This window comes from Gobio gobio (assembly GCF_949357685.1).
Source record: "Gobio gobio genome assembly, chromosome: 23".
Taxonomy (NCBI): domain Eukaryota; kingdom Metazoa; phylum Chordata; class Actinopteri; order Cypriniformes; family Gobionidae; genus Gobio; species Gobio gobio.
Genome location: NC_137119.1, coordinates 4,881,308 through 4,903,440, shown reverse-complemented (window position 1 = coordinate 4,903,440; position 22,133 = coordinate 4,881,308). Strand labels below are relative to the sequence as shown.

At 36.2% G+C, this 22,133-nt stretch overlaps 1 protein-coding gene across 2 annotated transcripts in view; it reads right to left on the bottom strand.

Moving 5' to 3' along the window:
• Positions 1-20,377, bottom strand: part of znf271 (zinc finger protein 271) — a 38,196-nt gene extending 17,819 nt beyond the window's left edge. For both annotated transcript variants that reach the window (XM_079805968.1, XM_079805969.1), the window contains exons 1-7: positions 20,313-20,377; positions 19,685-19,829; positions 16,197-16,478; positions 13,877-14,281; positions 7,899-8,207; positions 4,155-4,649; positions 2,794-2,976 (exon numbers count right to left, since the gene is read on the bottom strand). In XM_079805968.1, the coding sequence (XP_079662094.1) occupies positions 2,794-2,976; positions 4,155-4,649; positions 7,899-8,207; positions 13,877-14,281; positions 16,197-16,478; positions 19,685-19,820 (1,810 nt within the window). In that variant the 5' untranslated portion in view covers positions 19,821-19,829; positions 20,313-20,377. The remainder of the gene's footprint in view (positions 1-2,793; positions 2,977-4,154; positions 4,650-7,898; positions 8,208-13,876; positions 14,282-16,196; positions 16,479-19,684; positions 19,830-20,312) is intronic.
• Between the last annotated feature and the right edge of the window lie 1,756 nt (positions 20,378-22,133).

Here is a 22,133-nt window from a genome sequence, read left to right as displayed (position 1 = left end):
GTAGTATTATAAAAAAATACTTAATCTTTTCAGGAAGTGGACTGTGCCTATTCCTTGTCAAATAATTCAAATGTCAACCCTGTTACCAGGATATTTTATAGTAAACAAATTATCTTTGAGGAAAAAAAAGTAGTAGAAATATCATCATTAAATTCTTTTTTTGACTGCTAAGACTAAGAAATGGCGGTCAATCCTATTACCATCATCACTCACCTCTGTTACAATACTGTAGTATTATAGAAAACAAATGAGTTTAGTAAACAAATTATTTTTGAAAAGTGGATATTCTTAGAAATATTTTGAATAAACATTTTTAGTGTCGAGACTTTGAATTGGACGTCAACCCTGTTATCATCATCACTCACTCCTATTATAATATTGTAGTATTATAAAAAACTACTTCATCTTTTCAGGAAGTGAACTCTAAAGACAAGTATCTGTGCCTATTCCCGTCAAATAAATAAAATGTCAACCATGTTACCAGGATATTTTATAGTAAACAAATTATCTTTAGAAAAAAAGTAGTAGAAATATCATCATTAAATTCTCTTTTTAAATAAACACATTTAGTGCCCAGACTAAGAAATGGCGGTCAATCCTACTACCTTCAGCACTCACTCCTGTTACAATACTGTAGTATTATAGAAAACTATTCTGTAGAACTACTTAATCCTTTCAGGAAGTGAACTCTCCAAAGACAAACATTCTCCATTAATTAGTAAAAGTCAACCCTGCTACCAGGATTTTGTATGGTAGTAAACAAATGATTTTAGTAAACAAATTATTTTTGAAAAGTTGATATTATTTACTTAGAGTAAATATTTTTAGTGCAGAGACTATGAAGTGGACGTCAACCCTGTTATCATCATCATCAATCCCCCCCATTATAATATTGTAGTATTATAAAAAACGACTATCTTTTCAGGAAGTGAACTCTCCAAGGACAAGTATCTGTACCTATTCCCCGTCAAATAAATAAAATGTCAACCCTGTTGCCAGGATATTTTATATTAAACAAATGATCTTTGAGACAAAAAATTTGTACAAATATCATCATTAAATAATTTTTTTAAATAAACACTTTTAATGCCAAGACTAAGAAATGGCTGGCAATCCTCATCAGCACTCCCCCCTGTTACAATACTGTAGTATTATAGAAAACAATTCTGAAACTACTTTATCTTTATCTTTTCAACTCTCCAAAGACAAATATTCTTCATCAATTATTAAAAAGTCAACCCTGCAACCAGGATTTTTTATAGTATACAAATTATTTCAGTAAACAAATGATTTTAGTAAGCCAATGCTTTTTGAAAAGTGGATATTTGTAGAAATATTTTGAGTAAATATTTTTAGTGCAGAGACTATGAATGGATGTCAGCCCTGTTCTCATCATCACTATATATATATACAATATTGTAGTATTATAAAAGAGTTCTGCAAAACGACTTTATCTTTTCAGGAAGTGAACTCCCTAAAGACAAGTATGACTTTGACTATTCCTCGTCAGATAATTATGTCAACCCTGTTACCAGGATATTTTATAGGAAACAAATGATTTTGGAAAAATGCGTAGTAGTAAAAAAAAAAAAAACATCTTTAAATATATATATTTTTAAATAAACACTTTTAATGCCAAGACTGAGAAATGGATGTCAACCCTGTTATCAGGACTCTCTAAGGACAAGTATCTGTGCCGTTTTTTTGTGTTAAATAATTAAAATGTCAACCCTGTTACCAGGATATTGTATAGTAAACAAATGATTATTGAAAAGTGGATATTCTTAGAAATATTTTTGAATAAACATTGTTAGTGCCAAGACTATGAAATGGATGTTAACTTTATCTTTTCAAGTAGTGAACTCTCCAAAGACAAGTATCTGTGATCATTTCTCAACAAATAATTAAAATGTCAACACTGTTACCGGGATATTTTATAGTAAACAAATGTTTTTTTGAAAAATGCATAGTTGTAGAAATATCATTATTAAATTCTTTTTTTTTAAAGGCTATGAAATGGATGTCAACCCTTATATCATCATCACTCACCCCTGTTATAATACTGTAGTATTATAGAAAACAAATGATTTTTGAAAAGTGGATTTTCTTAGAAATATTTTGAATGAACATTTTTAGTGGCGAGACTATGAAATGAAAACAGTTCTGCAAAACTACTTTATCATGTGTCGGTGCTCAAGTTGAGAGTGATATGGCTTTAAAAACGCACGCCGATGATAATATTTCATGATGATGAAGAACTGCAATGTCACGTGAGCGTGTCTGTGACAGTTTTCATTTGTGTGTTCAGGAGCTGTGAAGGCTCCGCCCTCTGGGGTGGGGAGCAGCAGCTCATTTGCATTTAAAGGAGACGCACACAAAACAGCTCATTTGTCTCAAACCCAAAAATTGCCTTTTTCAAAATGGTATATTAAATGATCTGTTAGGAATTGTGATCTGAAACTTCAAAGACACTCTCTGGGGACACCTGAGATTTATATTACATCTTGTAAAAAGGGACATAATAGGTGCCCTTTAAGGAAGTGAACTCTCTAAAGACAAGTATCTTTGCCTGTTTTTCAAGCGTCTACCAAGTTAACAGGAATTATAGTGTGGATATTTGTGGAAATATCAGCATACCCTGTTACCGTTCACCTTGTTACCATTTTGAATTTTACATCAGGTATTTCTGAAGGTTATACAAGTTTATATACATGTCCTTACATACACTGAAAGTACAATTTATTTCTTATCTTCATTCAAGAAAACAAATGCCAATATTGTAATTCGTCCTACCCGGATGAAATATAAGCTGATGTTTTTTCAGGGAAATTGCGACAGAGAAGGTTTTGTTGCATATGGCACAATGATATGGCTTCTGATGCTCTGAACTGGACCTCTGATCAGCATCATGGTCTTGATTCACTGATGGACTGAATCCCGTCTCAGTCTCCAATAGATGATCCCCTGTGCTCATTTCTGTAAAACATGTTAAAACACATGACTATGCATTTATGCTGTATTTAGACACAACTATGTTAAAAACAAACAACTAGAGAACATACCGTCTACTAGGGATGCCACAATTCTCAATATAATATTGAACCGTTCGGTACGGCCTTCACGGTTCAATACGCGCTTGTGAATTGCGGTTTTTCGGTTTTGCATTGAATTAATTATTTTTCTGCAAATTCTATAATTTTCCTCCATCCCAATACTGAACAACACGACATCCATTCACATCACACGTTAGTGGTAGAGTTATACTCACGGAACACTATAGTTATTCACAATAAAGAAAGTTCATTATTTGCATGCGTTTTAAAGCCTTGCCGGCTCATTCGCGTGCGCGGTTTCAACATGCGCTTTTCCGAGCGCGCGCACTAAACGCTTGTCAAACACGTGATTACTGAACTAAGTAGTCGTCTTACTGTCTTACGTCTTACTAATACTGTCAAATACACACAAGGTTTACATAAACACAGTCGGTTATGTCCAAGGTGAAAGTAAAAGCCTGTGTGTCTGTATATTAGATTGACAGCAGCGCAGCAGTGAACACGCTGTCCTTAAGGGACAGTTCACCTCTAAAATTATGTCATTATTTACACACTCTAATATTGTTCTAAACCTGTATTAATTTCTCGATGACAGAATTTTCATTTTTGAGTAAACTATCCCTTTAATGTTAATACAACAACAAAAGACAAAGAGAAAATCACTCACTGCTCTTGACTGAAAAACTAATACAGTAGCTTTAATAAGAATCAATGTATATTTTATAGTGAAGTCTATGTAGTGTTTTATTTTTACATTCATTCATTCAATTTCATACTTAAATGCTGCTGTACAGCTCTGAGCTGCCAGTGTAAATCCTATATATTTATTTTATATTATACAATACACTAGGAATGTGTACAAGGGTTAAAAGTTTTAAGTTTAAGTAAGGTTTTTCAAATCTTTTGAGTAAAATAAATAAAGAGTATTGCAATAAAAAATAGTCTTTTTTTCTCCTTAACCTCTTGCTGTTCCTGTCGCCTAAGAATAGAATAACAAAAAACTGATGTGACAAGCCATCAGAACCGAACCGAACCGAAAACCGTGGTTAAAAACCGAGGTATGTATTGAACCGTGGACTAACTGTATTGTTGCATGCCTACCGTCTACAGAAGCTCCAGGGTTCCCAGAAAGCATCGCAGACAGCTGTGATGAAACGGGAACAACACACACACCCTCCACGTCATCCTCAGGGATAAGCTCATCAGCTCCGGCGATCACAACATCACGTTCCTGCAACTTGTTCAGATGGGACTGCATGTGTGCTTGTAGGCTACTGGGACGAGGGAAGCTTTTCGAGCACAAAGGACAACTGTGGGGTCTCACGCCGGTATGAGTTCCCATGTGAGTCTTCAGATCTCCTGAACCATAAAACCGTCGGAAGCATATGAAACATTCGAAAGGCTTTTCTCCAGTGTGGATTTTCCTGTGGACGATCAACACTGAGCGCTGCCTAAAACTTTTATTGCACACGGTGCAGCGGAACGGTCTCTCCCCAGTGTGGATGCGTTTATGTTGCTCCATATCCTGATGCCGTCCAAATATTTTCCCACAGTACGGACAGGTAAAGCGCTTCCTTTCAGCGACACTCATACGTTCTTTTGAAAGAAATCAATCAACAGGATTTTTAATGATGACAGACCAATGAAATTGATGACCACATATTGTACTGTGCAATGGTATTGATGATTTGACTCAGGGGTTTTCAAACCGGGCAGCAGGAGACCGGGGCCCTATCAAGGGGCCTCAGCAAACTTCCTGTAACAAATCCTTCCCTAACGGGTCAACCGAAGCCCTAGTGATGGGGAGTCGACCTCAAACGATTCGATTCCTCGACTCTGAATAGCCTCAGAGTCGGGGTTGACTCCAGCACATGAATCGACTCTGTTGCTGTGTCTGAAATCCCTCACTTGTTTACTGATTCTCTAATCCCTATATAGTGCATGGCAGTTGAGTGCACTATATAGGGCCCTATGATTTCCACGATCACGGAATCGCGGAATTGGCATATTAACGCGGAATCTATTGTTAACGCCGAATTTCCCGGAATTTTACATATTTGGAATGAAATGCAGTTTTGTGTGGGAGAAGAACGTATATCTGGGGAAAATGCAGATGGGGGAACCAAATCTGGGCAACACAACCCCTCCCGTCATTTTAGCTCCTTCTTCAAAACAATTGAAAGATTGTAGCTTTAATGATGATTCATCTATATTTCACTTATTATTTATGCTGTTAAAGCTACACTGTGTGATATTTCCCCCATCTAGTGGTGAAAAGGTATATGACCATCCAGTGAATATTAGTTTCTGTTCCTCTCAATTCCGATTTCGTTTTAACTCCTACGGTGGCCGATTTAGTCCAAGATTAACATAGCTTCCAGTTCGACCTCGTCCACATTTGACACGGTGCCATCGAGTGTTAAAACGCCAAAGGCGAAGCTTGAATTTACGGGTATGTCCCTCTTTGGCTAATGTACTTTCAAGATGGAGGGGCAACATGGCGACCCGCATTCGAACCCTCACCCGTATGTATTTTCAATGGCATATTATAAACTTACGAGAATACTTTATTACTTGAAAGAGGTAAATATACATTAATGAGCACATATATTTTTGAAAGAACTAAGTGTTTTTAGCTAAGAATAAACTAAAAAAAGTTACACAGTGTAGCTTTAAGGAAGGTGTTGATAACTTTATTCAATTTCTGTGTAGACTATGTCTGACAGGGAAGGCCACAGGTAAATATAACAAAGCCTAATAAATGTTGAAGTTGGTAGCTATTATTTCATGTTGATAAATGCATTTGTTATTTTTTTATTTAGATTTTTATCAATAATTTAATTGAATAATAAAATTTGAGCACATTCTTTATTTTTTTCAACTTAAATACAAAATAACTCTCCATACATGCATAACACAGCTCAAAATATCTCACATTGTGTGTCTCTGCCAGCCACTTGAGGAAAAACACAATATAACATTATAACATATTTCATAACTCTTGCCACTAGATGGCCTTATTGCTCTATAGCAAATGAACAGTTCCCAAAACCTAAAGTCAGTTCTGTATCAGTTGATTTTTTTGGGTAAAGTTGTAGCATTTTAGCAACTTTGACCATTTTTTATGTGTTTCTATGTATACTGAAATGTCAGATATTGTAATAATTCAAGTTAGTAAGCAATTTTAATGGGGATTCCTAGGTTTGTGTGTGTGTGTGTGTGTGTGTGTGTGTGTGTGTGTGTGTGTGTGTGTGTGTGTGTGTGTGTGTGTGTGTGTGTGTGTGTGTGTGTGTGTGTGTGTGTGTGTGTGTGTGTGTGTGTGTGTGTGTGTGTGTGTGTGTGTGTTCTGCACTGGGGATTTTCTATAGTATCGTGCCTTCATTTGTGTATGTGTTTGTTCTGGATCGTGCCAGATTTCGTTCTTTTTTTTGGACAAATTAAAAAATCTCACATTCAATTAATTCCTAAGGGGGTAGGCTTGACCTGAGAGCGAAGAATTTGTATCTTTATATATATATATATATAATAACCACATAAACTACTCGAATCCAGTAAAAATGTTTGCATGTATTCCAAGTTTAAGTACGACAAAAGTCCTAAGGTCTTGGACCACTCCATTTAACACTTTTTTTATTTATTTATTTTATTAAAAAATAATTTTGGGTCAAAACTACCCAAGGAGAGGATAAGGAACAAGCATTAAAATAAGTTAAAACAACCATAAATCAAGATTTTTAATTGGGAAACCTAGATATACGAGGTAGACTAATTTTAAAAGTGTGCTTTTTAGACCTGGAAAAGATGAATTATTAAAATATTAAAACAGCATTGGCATTTTTATAATGATTATACATTTTTTCTAGTTACGCCAAGCTCTAAAATATTATCAAATTGAGAACCACTGTGTTAGAGGGTCCTCAATAATGAAAAATTGTGTAAAAGTTTTAAACTATTAAAAATAATAAGATTGATAATCACAAATTATTGTATTCTAGAAAGAGATAAAAAGCCCCCGAATATACAGAAACTTAGAAAGTAAATATTTTATAGATATATTTTTCACAAATAATTACATAAATGTAATTATTTTTCACTGGATCTTTTTTTATAAACAATGTTTACTTTTAAACAGCAGACAACCTTTAAATGTTAATGTATTATTTACTTATAATGATTATCATCATAAATAATAAACTTAATACATTGAATAATTTTTTTTTAAATGGTTAAATAAAAAATAAAAAAATATATAAAAAACATTTAGCTGTGGTACCGAATTTGGTACAGAGTACTTTAACATTTTTATGGTATTATTACCGTATTTTTATGGTATTATTACCGTATTTTTATGGTATTATTACCGACTACTGGAATTTTGGTACCACAACATCCCTAGCTAGCCACATTTATTACCCAATTACTGAACCATTATTTAGAGGAGTATTGTACACTTCAGGTTTGTTCATTCATAGGATCTTTTGACTTTTGTAAGACAAGTAAAAAAGAGAAAAAGGTCAATTTATAATGTTTTGTTTCATAAAGCAACTGATTTTCAGTTATTTTTTATTTCTACTTCTTTCCAGGCACAGAACACTTATTTTTTGAGAGTCGTTTAAGTGAGAGAAGATCCTGTTGTAATGTTTAATCGTTTATTTTAGAATAAAAATAAAATTTAGCCTTGAAGAAAAAGTGGATTTTTGTTTGTATACGCTGTCGTTTATAGTTCTTAGAAAGAAAATCGGAATCGGCCAAGAAAATTGCAATCGGTGCATCTCTAATTAGAAAGTTTGAAAACCCCTGATTTATCAATATCTGCAATTTCTCTGATTTCAAAATGACTCTCACCTGGATGAGCGACTCGTTGGTGCTTTATCAGGGAGAAGGAGAGAGAAAACCTCCTGTCACAGAGCGTGCACTGGTACGGTCTCTCCTCTGTGTGATGAGTACGGTGGTGTTTTTTAAGGTTTACCGCTTGACTGAAGTATTTCCCACACTGGGAGCACTGGTACGGCCTCTCTCCGGTGTGAACGCGCAGATGGATCCGAAGCTTGGCTTGCTTGTGAAATCTCTTTCCACAGTGATTGCACTGGTGCGGCTTGTCTTCATCGTGAGCAGAAAACTCTTCCTCTTGAAGAGAGCTCAGCGGTCCAATGCCTAGAAGAGAAAATTACGCAATGTTAAAAGCAGTTATGTGGAGAGAGGCTTTGGCTTGGTAGAAACCAGCCCTGCATCCCAGAGTGCTTACTATAGAATCCACCCTAAGTAGTATGTGAGATTAGAATACCCTAAAGAATAGTCTGACGGATGGTCTACTATTTCTGGTAGATTTTCGAAGTATGGATCCGCGGCTAATATTGCCCATTGGATGAGGATTTGGTCCAGAACTACAAACGTGAATAAAAAGAACTACAAACATGGCAGATGTGTGTGAGTCCGAAGACTAATGCTGCGTTCACACCAAACGCGAATTGAGCGTCAAAATCGCGTCTACCGCGTCTAGTTTCACGCGCGAACATTTTGAATGCATTCGCGCGTCTGCAGAGAATTGGACGCGCGTAGAAATCGAGCGTTTGAAGCGAAATTGACGCGCGTTCAAGGCACTCCAGGAGAAATATGTCATAAAACACCACTCTGCCTCTTTTCATTTTCATTAAACATATATATTAAGCATTAATAGCCACACAAATGTGGTCCAGGCAACTCCTACATCATCTTCAGTACATGTATATTTAAATATCCTAAAAATATAAAGTTATTAAACTTCTCTTTGCCCTCAGTCAAAACGATTTGGCAGACAACAAATTATAGATTCATGAGAGCAAAGCTCGGCCGTTAGATCTACACAAAACGAACCACTACAGGACATCAGAGCCAGCGGCAGACGCCAGAAGGACTGGCCGAGGAAAGGCTGCCTTCGCCGGGGTTATGAGCAGTGATTGCCCGGTGATCGCCTGGATCTCACAACTCCAAAAACACAAGATTATTTTTTTAAAATAGGCGCTCTCTTTATAAATAAACCACAGATTTGAGCTTTAAACAACTGAATTCCCACCTGAAAACGTCTTAAAACTACATTTTGTGACACAATAGTACTGTTTTTAATTTATGCAGGGTTTCTCATACACGTCACTTTACCTCGTGACAGCAGCGAGCAGGCTCCTGATTGGTTAACGCGGCGCGAATTGACGCCAAAGTTCAAATTTTTCAACTCGGGCGTCAGACGCGAATTCGCTTCAAACGCGTGAATGCACAAAAGCACCATTCGCGTGTAACGCGCGTATCGCGCAAGACGCTCAATTCGCGTCCAATTCGCGCCATTCGCGCGAACTGGACGCGCGAATGAAGCGGATTCGCGTCCTTCGCGCCGCACGTAACGCGCCTTCCGCGCCGCGGGACCTCCAGACGCGCGTCAACGCGCCTTTCCATTGACTTAACATTGAAATCACTCGCGCCTGACGCTCAATTCGCGTTTGGTGTGAACGCAGCATAAGTAGAGACACCCTGAAAGGGGTTTTATTAATAATAAATATCTAATCTGATTTATTTAAAGAGGACCTATTATGCTTTTTTACATGTTCAACTTTCATTAGTGTGTAATGCTGCATTTAAATACGCAGAATAAAGGGGCGGGGCCTGGTTGAGTGAGTTAGTAGTGTGTTGAAGTGGTTATGGTAAGGGGCGGGACATTTCCCAAACACATTCAAAGAGCTTGACCAATCACAACACACTGCTCCAGCCGACCAATCAGAACACATTGTGCTTTACAGGAGGAGGGGCTTCATAGAGACATGCTACTTGCATTCGCTCCAATTAGTAGGACAAACTGTTTGAGTAGTGGAGTGTGTGTGTGTGTGTGTGTGTGTGTGTGTGTGTGTGTGTGTGTGTGTGTGTGTGTGTGTGTGTGTGTGTGTGTGTGTGTGTGTGTGTGTGTGTGTGTGTGTGTGTGTGTGTGTGTGTGTGTGTGTGTGTGTGTGTGTGTGTGTGTGTGTGTGTGTGGTGTGTGTGTGTGTGTGTGTGTGTGTGTGTGTGGGCATGTTTTCGTGAAATATCAGGACACAAATGTGTATAATGACATGGGTATGACATAGTTATTACAAAAAGAGGGTGAAATATGAGGACGTTCCTCATGTCCTCACTTTTCAAAATGCTTATAAATCACACAGAACAAGTTTTTTTTCACAGAAAGTGAACTGCACAGTCTCCTGTGAGGGCTAGGTTTAGGGGCAGGGGCAGTGTGTGTGTGTGTGTGTGTGTGTGTGTGTGTGTGATGGGTAGGTTTAGGGGCAGGGGCAGTGTAAGGGGATAGAAAATACGGTTTGTACAGTATAAAAACCATTACGCCTATGGAATGTCCTCACATTTCACAAAAACAAACATGTGTGTGACTGTGTGTGTGTGTGTGTGTGTGTGTGTGTGTGTGTGTGTGTGTGTGTGTGTGTGTGTGTGTGTGTGTGTGTGTGTGTGTGTGTGTGTGTGTGTGTGTGTGTGTGTGTGTGTGTGTGTGTGTGTGTGTGTGTGTGTGTGTGTGTGTGTGAGAGGATGTTAACTGTGACAGTGTGAGTGACAGGCCGGTGACAGAATACACTTTTATGATGTGTTAGTATGTCCCAAAGCTTGCCTGCTCTTCTGCTACACACTCAAAATAACCTTCTTTTTCTTCACAATGAGTACTTTCTTTAGACTTAAGTCTAGTCCCAGACTAAAATGCATGTTTGAGCTGTTTAAACTGAAAGCAACTTGCACTGACATATCCTAAAATGGCTTTTTTTTGTCTCAAGATGCACATTAGTAACGTTTAAGCCATGTTTATATAAGCCACTTAAATGCCCTGATTGGACTAAGGCCTAATCCTGGTTTAATCTAAGCCCTGTCTGTGAAACCAGGCCTTTAACTACTAAGTACTTACATAAAAAATAAAATAATAATAATTGTTGTGTATAATGCACTTATTGTGAACACTTTTGCTGATATTGAGGTGGATGCGGGTAAGGTTAGGGTAGGTTTTTAGCAGTGGGTTAAGGTGTCATCAGTGTAATTATGGGTGTAATTACACAATAATTACAGCTGTAATTACATGCAGATATTTTTAACCCTTGTGTGTCAATTTAAAATTTATTCTGAGGTCCTTAGGACAAAAATGTATGTCAGATTATTTTTGAAGTAAAACAAAAAAGTTTAAAAAGTGTGTGTGTGGGGACAGGGAAGTTTATGAAAATAATTTATGAACAATTTTATATCAAATATATATTTTATGAAACATTTTTAACTCTCTAAAACGGCTAGAAAATCAAAGCCATAATTCTAAATACGTTTATAAAATATTCCCAATTAGACGCCACACACAGTGGCTGGATCTGTGATTTGCAGTACAGTTTTCTCTCTCAAATATTACACACACAGACAATTTCTTTATTACACACATACAAACCACCCTCTGACATCCACACCAACACACCCACACATGTATAGCGGCATCATTTATCCAATTGGCTTTATAATATTCAGAAGCAAAAAACAGGGATAAAGCGATTGTTTGCTTTATAAGCCAAACCCTGAGAAAATGGCAAAACATAGTAAAAAATGTTATTTTGAAGCCTTGCCAACAGAATGAAAGCCTATTAACAAAGACTGCATTCGTTCATAGTTAAATGGCTCCGGGGATTAAAACAGTTTCAATGGAGACATGAGTCCTGAGTGTACAGAACTATTTTGTGTAGCAAGTGTAAAATAGATTTATTAAAGGAAAATGGGGTGAAATAGTAAAATTACAATAAATAAAACAAACAACTATGCAGTTGGCATTAATACAGGCAAAATGATCAAAACTGAAAGACAAAAATGTCCATAAGGACACAAAAGGCTTAAATACAAGTACGATGTTAAAACAATGTTAATAATTAATTTAAATGTTAGTACATTTTTTGTGCTATGTTAAAGGGATACTTTATCATATTATATTATATTATATTATATTATATTATATTATATTATATTATATTATATTATATTATATTATATTATATTATATTATATTATATTATATTATATTTATTATATAAATTATTCCACCAAGTTTATCTATATCTTTGTCAAATGGCACAGCTTTTTAAAAGCTTTTTAAAAATCGGAACGTACACGCTTAACATCAGTCAATCAAGCATTAGACTAAGTTATGATATTATGATAATCAAGCACTATTTAATGATAGAATTGTAGTAATTAGAACTAAAACCGTTGGTAACCATGTATGAATGCATATTTGTAATTTAACTGAACTTTGGACTGGTGGTGGTGCTTAAGATATTATTGGTGTTTCTGTAAAAAAACAGATACTAGTAATTATATTATATTATTGAAAGATAATAACAATACTACTTATTCTACTACTAATAATAACAACATACAATGCACTAAGGATTAATGAGCGGCTGGGTTCATGAATATTAATCACGTTGACAGCATTCGCTCAAACTGATTTGCTGAAATCAAAACAGGGACAGGAAAAGATGAGCGCCAGCCAATGAGATTGCCATTTGCGCATTAGTTCCGCCCACTACCAGAAAAAACGACATATCTTCTGCTTGTTCTTAAAAGCTGAATAATTCCAAATGAACAAATGAAAATACAACAAAGAATATTGTTAACATGTAGCACGTCGATTTTGCGTGGTATGTAAGACTCTCGCGCTCTCTCTCTCTCTCTCTCTCTCTCTCTCTCTCTCTCTCTCGCTCGCATGTGTGTGTGTGTGTGTGTGTGTGTGTGTGTGTGTGTGTGTGTGTGTGTGTGTGTGTGTGTGTGTGTGAGAAACGCACTCCGCAAAGCAACAAAGTTCTTCACACTAGAGTTTACGGTACGTCAGATGAGCTGATTTGAAATCGTATAGATCGCTTGACGAGAGCGAAACTCTCGAGCGCTCAGTCTGAATGTTCAGCGAGTAAAAATATATTTATGCTAAACTTATTCTTAGCATCTAACACACACACTGGGAGTAAAATCAGAGAATGTATTAGCCAATGGCTAATGATAGATATTATTTAATCGCCCAGAGGGACGATTTACTCGTATGTGCGAGTGTTTGACTCGCATTGTAGAGGCATGTAGCACTTTTTGAGGGTGAGCAAAAACGTGCCGTTTTTGTGTGTCCCTTTAAATGCAAATGAGCTGCTGCTCATGGGCGGAGCATATTCTGTCTTGATAATCTCACCCCCTTTGTTGTGTGTTCCCGGGGGCGGGTTTTATGTAAATTTCAGGATTAGTGATGTCACTAACCCGGGAGGAAGCTTGTGTAGTCCCTACCAGCCGTTAGTTGTAGTCCTTAAAAAGTGATTTCTGTAAAAGAAAATATCTCCCTTTGCTTTGAACTTTGAGCGTCGTAACTTTGCAAATGTTGTTTATGCTCAAACAGCAACATTACACACAAACTAAAGTTAAAAATGTGAAATCATAATCAACGACCCCTTTAAGACTTGCTTTTCGGGGCGCTAAATAATGGCACAAATACCAGTAAATTGACGAGCACAAACTTTAGTAAATCACCTTGCGTGATTCATTTAAATATTCTCCTCCCATAAATACTGCGTCTGAAAGGGAAACTCCTACAAATGCATATGCAATAAGATCAGCCGCAGAAATAACCCTGTCACGCCTTTTCAGTGCTAAGTTTTCACTGTGTAAATCCTGACAGTAACGCCAAAAGAAGGTTTGCGTTGACGCAAGCTGTTAGTAATTCTGGCCCTTAGTATAAAGTGGGACCAGGTATAGTAGGCGAATTGGGATGCAGAATATGATAAACATGGTAAGGTTTTTGCAATTATTAGACTCACCCTTTTCAGCAGAATCCTGAGAGAGCTCAGATGAAGGAGATGGAGCTCTCTCAGCCACTTCCTGTTGACTTTGGGCATTGTGTTCATTAGATGCCTCGCTCTCAATACTGTCTACAAGGTCCAGCGAGTGCGATTGAATATTGTCCGTAAGTGCGTCAGTCTGTGAGTGTTTGTGCAGATCTTCAGAGTCCGCAGAACTGCAAGGCCTCTCGTTGTCATGAGCATCCGAATGGTCCATGTTGTCGGATTCAGAGAAGTGCGATACAGCCCAGCTGTTGACACAGTCAGGGCAGCGGTGGGATATCTCTCCGGTGTGCGTCAGCTCATGTTCCTCCAGCTGACATGCAAAATTTTTCCCACATTCAACACAAATTAAGCACTTACCCTCCGTACTGACATCTTGACCTGCAAAAAGAGAGGATACTTCATTCTGATTGGTCAAAACCTCTGCCTTTCGATATTATAGGCATGATGATACAACACTGAATAATAGGGGTGGGGGGGGCGGGTCAATTCACTTAAGAATCACGATTATATCTGCCTCGATTTTCAAAATTTCAAACATTACTATTCTGAAGTGTTACATTTCTTAAAGCTACACTGTGTGATATTTTCCCCCATCTAGTGGTGAAAAGGTATATGACCATCCAGTGAATATTAGTTTCTCTTCCTCTCAATTCCGATTTCGTTTTAACTCCTACGGTGGCCGATTTAGTCCAAGATTAACATGGCTTCCAGTTCGACCTCGTCCACATTCGACACGGTGCCATCGAGAGTTAAAACGCGAAAGGCGAAGCTTGAATTTACGGGTATGTCCCTCTTTGGCTGATGTACTTTCAAGATGGAGGGGCAACATGGCGACCCGCATTCGAACCCTCACCCGTATGTATTTTCAATGGCATTTTATAAACTTACAAGAATACTTTATTAATTGAAAGAAGTAAATATACATTAATGAGCACATATATTTTTGAAAGAACTAAGTGTTTTTAGCTAAGAATAAACTAAAAAAGTTACACAGTGTAGCTTTAAACATCATTGTTCTAAAAGTTATTGACACATTGGTGTTTTATTAATCACAATAAACCGCGAAAAACGACTCGCGCAGACGGATACAGCCGAAGATCAAGCACAGGTGCCGCCTCTCAGACGCAGTGTTCATTTTGACAGCAAATTTAGATTTAGTTTTAGTCATATTTTAGTCAGCTGAATTGTTTTTAGTTTTAGTCTTTAGTCGAAGTTAAATTATAATGCATTATTTAAGCATTTAAGCATTACATAACCGACTGTTACTTGAATACCTGTCAAATTTTGACATAATTGTGTTTTTGAGTGTTCAAGCGCAAAAATACACGAAAGAGAGCTCAATTAATATTTTAGTTTGTTTTTTAAAAACATCTATATAGTTTTTATAATGTTGTATTTCTGTTTTAGTTAGTATATCAAGTTAAGCTAAAGCTTCAAAAGTTCAAATAAGTTTTAAGTTAACATTTATTTAATTTAATTTAATTAAATTTGAAATGCCTTACAATTGCAGTTGCAGCTGCTCTTTCAAGTTCAGATGAGAGATATAAAATATGCGTTGTTACAACCGTCTAAAACATATTACTATATAAACATTGTAAAGTAAACATTGTCATTGTTCATCAGGATTAGTTCATAAACAATTCCCTATCCCACTGTAGAAGCTCAACAGTGCTGTGTTTTCCCGCCGTTAGATCTGCACGTTACAACTCAAATGTTCAGTTCTGACTGGATCTCTTCCCTAATCGTCCCTCCCTAACATTTTCATCTCGTTTTCATTCGTTGACGTAAATGACAGTAGATTTGCGTCATTTTGTCAGTAAAAAAAGGTAGTTGACGAAAATTACTCATCAACGAAATGAACACTGCTCAGACGTATGCGACCCCAAATTCAGTTCTCTTTCAAAGCTTATTGCGCTTGAATGGTCAAATACACACACAATTATGTGAAAATGCACATTGTGTGGAGTATTCACGTCTTCACAGTGTATTATGTCATGTCCTACATGAACATAAACAGTTGGAGCAAATCGGATGTGTAACAGTATATTAGATCAGTGCATTTGTTCTTAAAGGGACAGCAGCCTAATAAACTGTTGCCATCCGTTTCATTAATGTTAATTGTTTTTTTAAAAATCAGTAAATCACTCACTGCTTTTGACTGAATCGAAGTCAAGGTATCGTATTGGTATCAAACTTTTTTTTTACGATACCCAGCCCTACTAATAAAACCATGGAAAAGTCATTGCGATGCATAGAATCGAATGTCTCGTTCAGTACATAAAACGTTTAGTACCTTGATGAAATGCACGCAGATGTCTTCTCAAGGAGGATAACAGGGCGAAGTTTTTAACACAGATCGTACAGTGGAAGGCCTTCGCATCCGTATGGACAATCTGGTGAGTCTTGAGGTCTCTTTCCCGGGTGAAAGTCTTCCCACACTCCAAGCACTCGAAAGGCCTCTCGCCTGTGTGAATCCGGACATGTTCGGACAGATGCTGTATACGGGAAAAACCCTTCCCGCACTGAGAGCACTGAAAAGGCCTCGCTCTGGCAGAAAGACTCTTTAGGTGGCCGTCTGTGGGGATGTTAGAAAAGGAAAATCACTGTGTTATGCTGTCTCTCTCAACAAATGCATACATCTATTCAATATATTTGACATAGTTGAGTGTTTCTGATGACATATTATAGCTGGAAGATTGCAGCATGGTACGGTCGTATAAAACAGGAATCCAGTTGTACTCTATAGGCCAGGGTTTTCAGGGGGTTTTGATGCCTTTGACCCCTAAATATATATCCACAAGATGTTAAAAAGTGTCTTATATTGCTGAAAATCATGATTTCTTCTTGTCCAAATTAGTCAGTGTATTTTGGCACTGCATCATGCATCATTGTGTAATCAAAATGTTTTATTTTACTTTTGGTAAAATTTCATTTATTGTATTTATAAAAGCCCTAAATAGTCATATTTTCCTAATTCTACAACATTAAATTGTTTAAAAAAAATACTTTTATCTTATAAAAATGTGTCCATAAATCTTGTGTCAACTCCATACTTTGCCTTTAAATTGGTGGAATTATCTCCCACAACTATCTAAGATACAAGAAATGATGTCACTTTCCCTCACTAAAGGATAATAGACCTGAAGCACTGGAAGGAATGTGTTAAAATATTTGTTATTTTGTAGTTATTTTGTAAAACGTCAAAATTGTCACCACAGTATCAAAAGGAAAACAGAGTTGATCACTGATCACACAGCGGGTTTGTTTAAAAGTCTTTTAATCGTGATTTCATTGGTGTCATGTGCTCTTAGTGTTTATGCAAGTGGAGGTTTTGGCTAAAAAGTTTAAAATTGTCCATTCTGTTACCGCCAAACTCTGTTACCATTGCATAATTTGTCTGTAACAGAGTTGTCAAACAATTCTATAAAGAAATCTCTTTTTGTTAAAAGTAAAAAAGGAAGATACTGAATCACTGAAGCATTGAATTATCACAATTTAATATGTTTTATATAAGATAGTGGAAAGAATTTCTGTTAGTGAACTTTTTGAAATGCAAAACATATCTCCAATTATATACACATATGCAGTGTTGGGTAAAGTTACTTTGAAAAGTAATGCATTACAATATTGCGTTACTTCCTGAAAAAGTAACTTATTGAGTTACTTAGTTACTTTTTAAGAAAAGTAATGTTACGTTACTTTTGCGTTACTTTTTTTCACCTGGGTTGGGCTTGTTTTTGTTTTTGTTTATAACAAAAAAGTTATATTTGTGTGCAACGGTAAAGACCTCTTCATACCAAAATTGAAATAATAAGCCCCAGGATGAGGTAAAAATGCTAATTGACGCATGAACAGTAGAGGGCGCAGCTCTGGATAATGGTAGAATAGGATGCAGGAGAAAAAAGTTTTACCAACAAAAACAAAAAAATTAGTAATTTTCATCATCAAAGGTCAGCAGCAAGACATTGGTAAATTAAATATAAAGGTAGATTATGCATAAAATAGTTGTTTTATTTAACATTTAATTATTGGAGGTTTGCATAGTACTCTGATTTTGCATTTGACTGATTTTATTCATTTTGAGGAGTACAGAATCTTTATTGTGCAAGTGAGATAAATAAATGCACACATTTAGTCTGGAACTACAATAACCATCATGTTCACACACACACACACACACACACACACACACACACGCCTCTGCACTTATTTTTCTCAACATGGGGGCAGGAGAGCTGTCAGTCAAATTAATGTGAAAAAGTAACTCAGATATTTTGTTGTAAATTTGAAAAGTAATGCGTTACTTTACTAGTTACTTGGAAAAAGTAATATTATTATGTAACTCAAGTTAAACCCAGGACTAACAGCAGGTATTTTGGGGAGACGTAAGTGAATAGGGAAAGAAATTATATATCACTATGAAGTATGAAATATGAGATATTCTTATGAAACTGTTGCCAAGTTATTACTCCCATTATTATAGTCTCACGGTTCCATCTTTTGTGATAGAAGTGAAATTTATATAAGTTTGAAAAAACTTAGTAAAACATTGTCTGTTACAATATTACCTGTGAAATATTTACATATATTAACATATCTTAAAAGTAAAGTCATTAATCTCATTAATCTCTTTAGAAAACAGAACGGTAATGTCATATATAATTTAATTTAATTATATCTATTATACAATTTATTTATAAATAAATAAACTATTATATTAATTTGGTTTTATTAATTTACTTGCATATTAAATGTTTTTAGATTTTTCTCTGAACTTTTTGGTACACTTTTTTTAAGGTGTCAGTATTACCGTGTAATTATACATTTTAAGTACTGAGTAATAATAATTAACTACATGTAATTACTATAGGGTAGGACAATAGTTTAATTGTATGTAATTATGCATAATTTAAAGTTAGGCAGCGGCGTAAATAACATATTGATGATATGTACACTAAGTGCAAATAGCTGTAGATGCTGTTTACTAAGTGAAAATAGTGATATATTCTATTTACACCATGTAAAAGTAGTTCTTTGCAATGTGTAAATAGTAATTAGATGCTATTTATACTTTATTTTGACAGATACATACTATTTGCACCTCAGTATTGTTGTACATTAACAGGATGCAATAATAACCAAGTGTAAATTATTATATTTATTAAAATTATTAAATGGATGCCGCCTTAATGGGATAATAAAAGCCCTCCTTACACAACCCCTAAACCCAATACATGCTTTTATTATTATTGAACATTTCGTTAGGCACTTTATTTCCACTTTAAGAGCATTTTCTTAATTTTTATTGAAAGTAAATGCCTTTCCGAGCTATGTGATGGGAAAAGGGAGAAGAGCGAGCTCTGCAAAAGGCGGATTCGAACCCGGATCGATCGCATCAAATCCTTGAGCCTTACGCTTTACTGACCGCCACTGAAGACGTTGAAATACACGCTTCTTTGTTTAAATGTTGTTTGTCCCAACCAGGCATTGTCAGACGGAGCTAGTGCAACTAACACTTGCCAACAAGACGCACCATTTGCACTTGGTGTAAAATAGACACCCTGTTATAGTTATTACCACAGTAACTACATGTAACATGTGTAACAGTGACACTGTCCCTTTAAGGCACCAGACCCCAGACTGAAAACCCTGCTCTTGACTATCTAAAGAAAAACAAAATCTGGTCAGTTTAGACTTTTTCACAAATAGGGGGTACAGTATCAAAATGTGATTATCATACAGTAGTGAATGAATGAATACTGTAAACTCCTGCATTCTCACCCAGTAATGAAGCGTCTGACGGGTTTAGATCAAGCGTCCTCGCTCCTAAATCAGCATCCAGATCTTCAGTGCTGCAGCCGGCTGATGGGAACACTTCCTCTGGGTCAGCGGAGGAGGACTTCATGCTCAGGTCCATGTCTCAGACCTAGAAAAATACTAATTATTTACTAAAATGTATTCATTTTTTATTTTTTTGGGGGGGTGGGAATGCAGTAGGGTGTTACTCTGGCACAGTTATGGCATAAAAAGGTAAAACTGTGGTATTAAATTACTATACTTTTTATGTATAATTTATGTACAATGCAAGGGCATTGTAAATATTATACTATAATAACATGGTATTACCATGGTACATGTCCAAAGAAATGGTAATTCTCTGAATAATCTAAATATATTCTGAAATGTATTGTGCTGTATTATATTATGTATGTCTTAATGTGTCTATATGACAACAAATCAAAGCTGGAGACTGAACAAGCCTCCTTTAGTTGCCTTTGACTTCAGTTAGATGTCAACACACAGCTAAAGGCGCATTAGCTGTCTCTCAGGCAGACGAAAGAGAAACATACACACTAATGCGTCACAACACAGACACACAAATGTGAAGTTCATGCAGAAGAAGCCTCACCTTTCCTGTGTCTCATCACACAATTATCATGCACGTCCACACGGACTGACAACCCGGAAATGGCTGGAGGTGACTATCTTTTCAAAATAAAAGTCAAGCGCAAAAAAAAAAGCTTGAGCAATGTAAATAGTAATGTAATGTCCATTTTAACATCCAACATATCTTTGGACACGAACGTAAAACATGTTTTAAATGTTATTACATGTTATAACATATATATCAAACAAACCGCATTTATCTGAAAGAAAGATACGAACACCTTTCAAGCAAAACATTTTATTTAGATTTGTTTTGGGGGTTGTTTTTATCATTTTTAAATGATAAAACTATAGTTGTACAGTTCACAATGATGATGTTTTAACACTTTTTAAAACAATATATACATATTGTGACACTTTATGGTTGTTAAACGTTAGTGTAATAATATGTTTATTTAATGAACTACACAGAATTCCAAGAATATTGTCTCAGAAAGACATTAAAAAAAAATGTAAATCATCTGCTAAATAAATAAATATTAATAGTTTTATATGCTGCTATCTAAAGGAATGACATTCACACGTTTGTAATTTTCTAAAAATAAAAAATAAAATAAAAAGTGTTGTGACCCCAAAACATATTTAGGCACATATATGATCTGTGTATGTGCCCAAATATGTTTTGGGGGCACAGCACTCTCTTTTTGAGAAAATTAAATGCTATTACTATAAGAATTTATTATGAGACAATGTGTTTTGGTGTGCTGGCATGCTGTGTTCTTAACATTAGGACCTTGATGCAAACAAATATCAGTAAGATAAGTCAGTATATGAGAGATATACATTGCACATATGAAAAGGTTCTTAAAGTTTCTCATTGTGGAGATGTTGGTCCCGTTGCTCCCTTTCATACACTGGCCTGACGTAACAAAATGACACCAACTTGATGTCCGGGGTTTGGTCTGTCACCTTCACTAAATGCAATAGTGTAATAACGTTGTAATATGTACTCCATCACAGACAAAAAATACAGAAAAACCTGCGATGTGGGTCTGTCTGCTTCTCTACCTGAAGAACTGAACCCCTTCTATGCTAGGTTTGAGAATAGCAATACCTTCCTGCAGGGAAATCTCCAGCAGGCAAGAACAAATGCGCTCTAAAAATCTCTCCTGACATGTTCAGATCGTTCAGGGTGATCAACCCATGCAAAGCACACGATCCCCCTATTTTAACAATCTAAGTGCATTGTTAAGCGCATGGCGCAGGTGCTAAGGGTGTGTCCAAATACACTTTTGCTTGTGTAACGATTAAAAAATGGATTGGTGCACCAGACACATGGTCCAAAAGGGTTGTCCCTCATCTCTTAATGAGTCATGGGTGTGTTTTGGGCATAACGTGCAATAAACCAATCAGAGTCTCATCTCCTATTCCCTTTAAAAGCCAGTTGTGCGCGCGCCATGGCGGATTCACTATTTACATGTGAGTGGAAAGACTGAACACTTTTCCAGAGAGGAATCCTTTTATTTTTAATATTTAAAAATTTTTGTGTGTAATATTCAGAGCGTACGTATGTTGTGCTCCGCCTACACTGTAAAATCCAACAGTTGTTCTTACTAAGACTTTATTAGTGAACTTTACTTAATGTCCAATAATTTGTTGACCTTACTTAAAACAAGTAAGTAATCTGAACTATTTGCATGCTATGCCTTCGTTACTTAGAAAACTCAAGTAAACATTACTTGACTGGTTTGAGTACCATTTGGCCAAAGCAAAAAAACAAGCAGGCGGACGTGCGGACGGGCAAAGTGTTTTTGAGGTGGGGCAATTTTTTATAGACTTATCA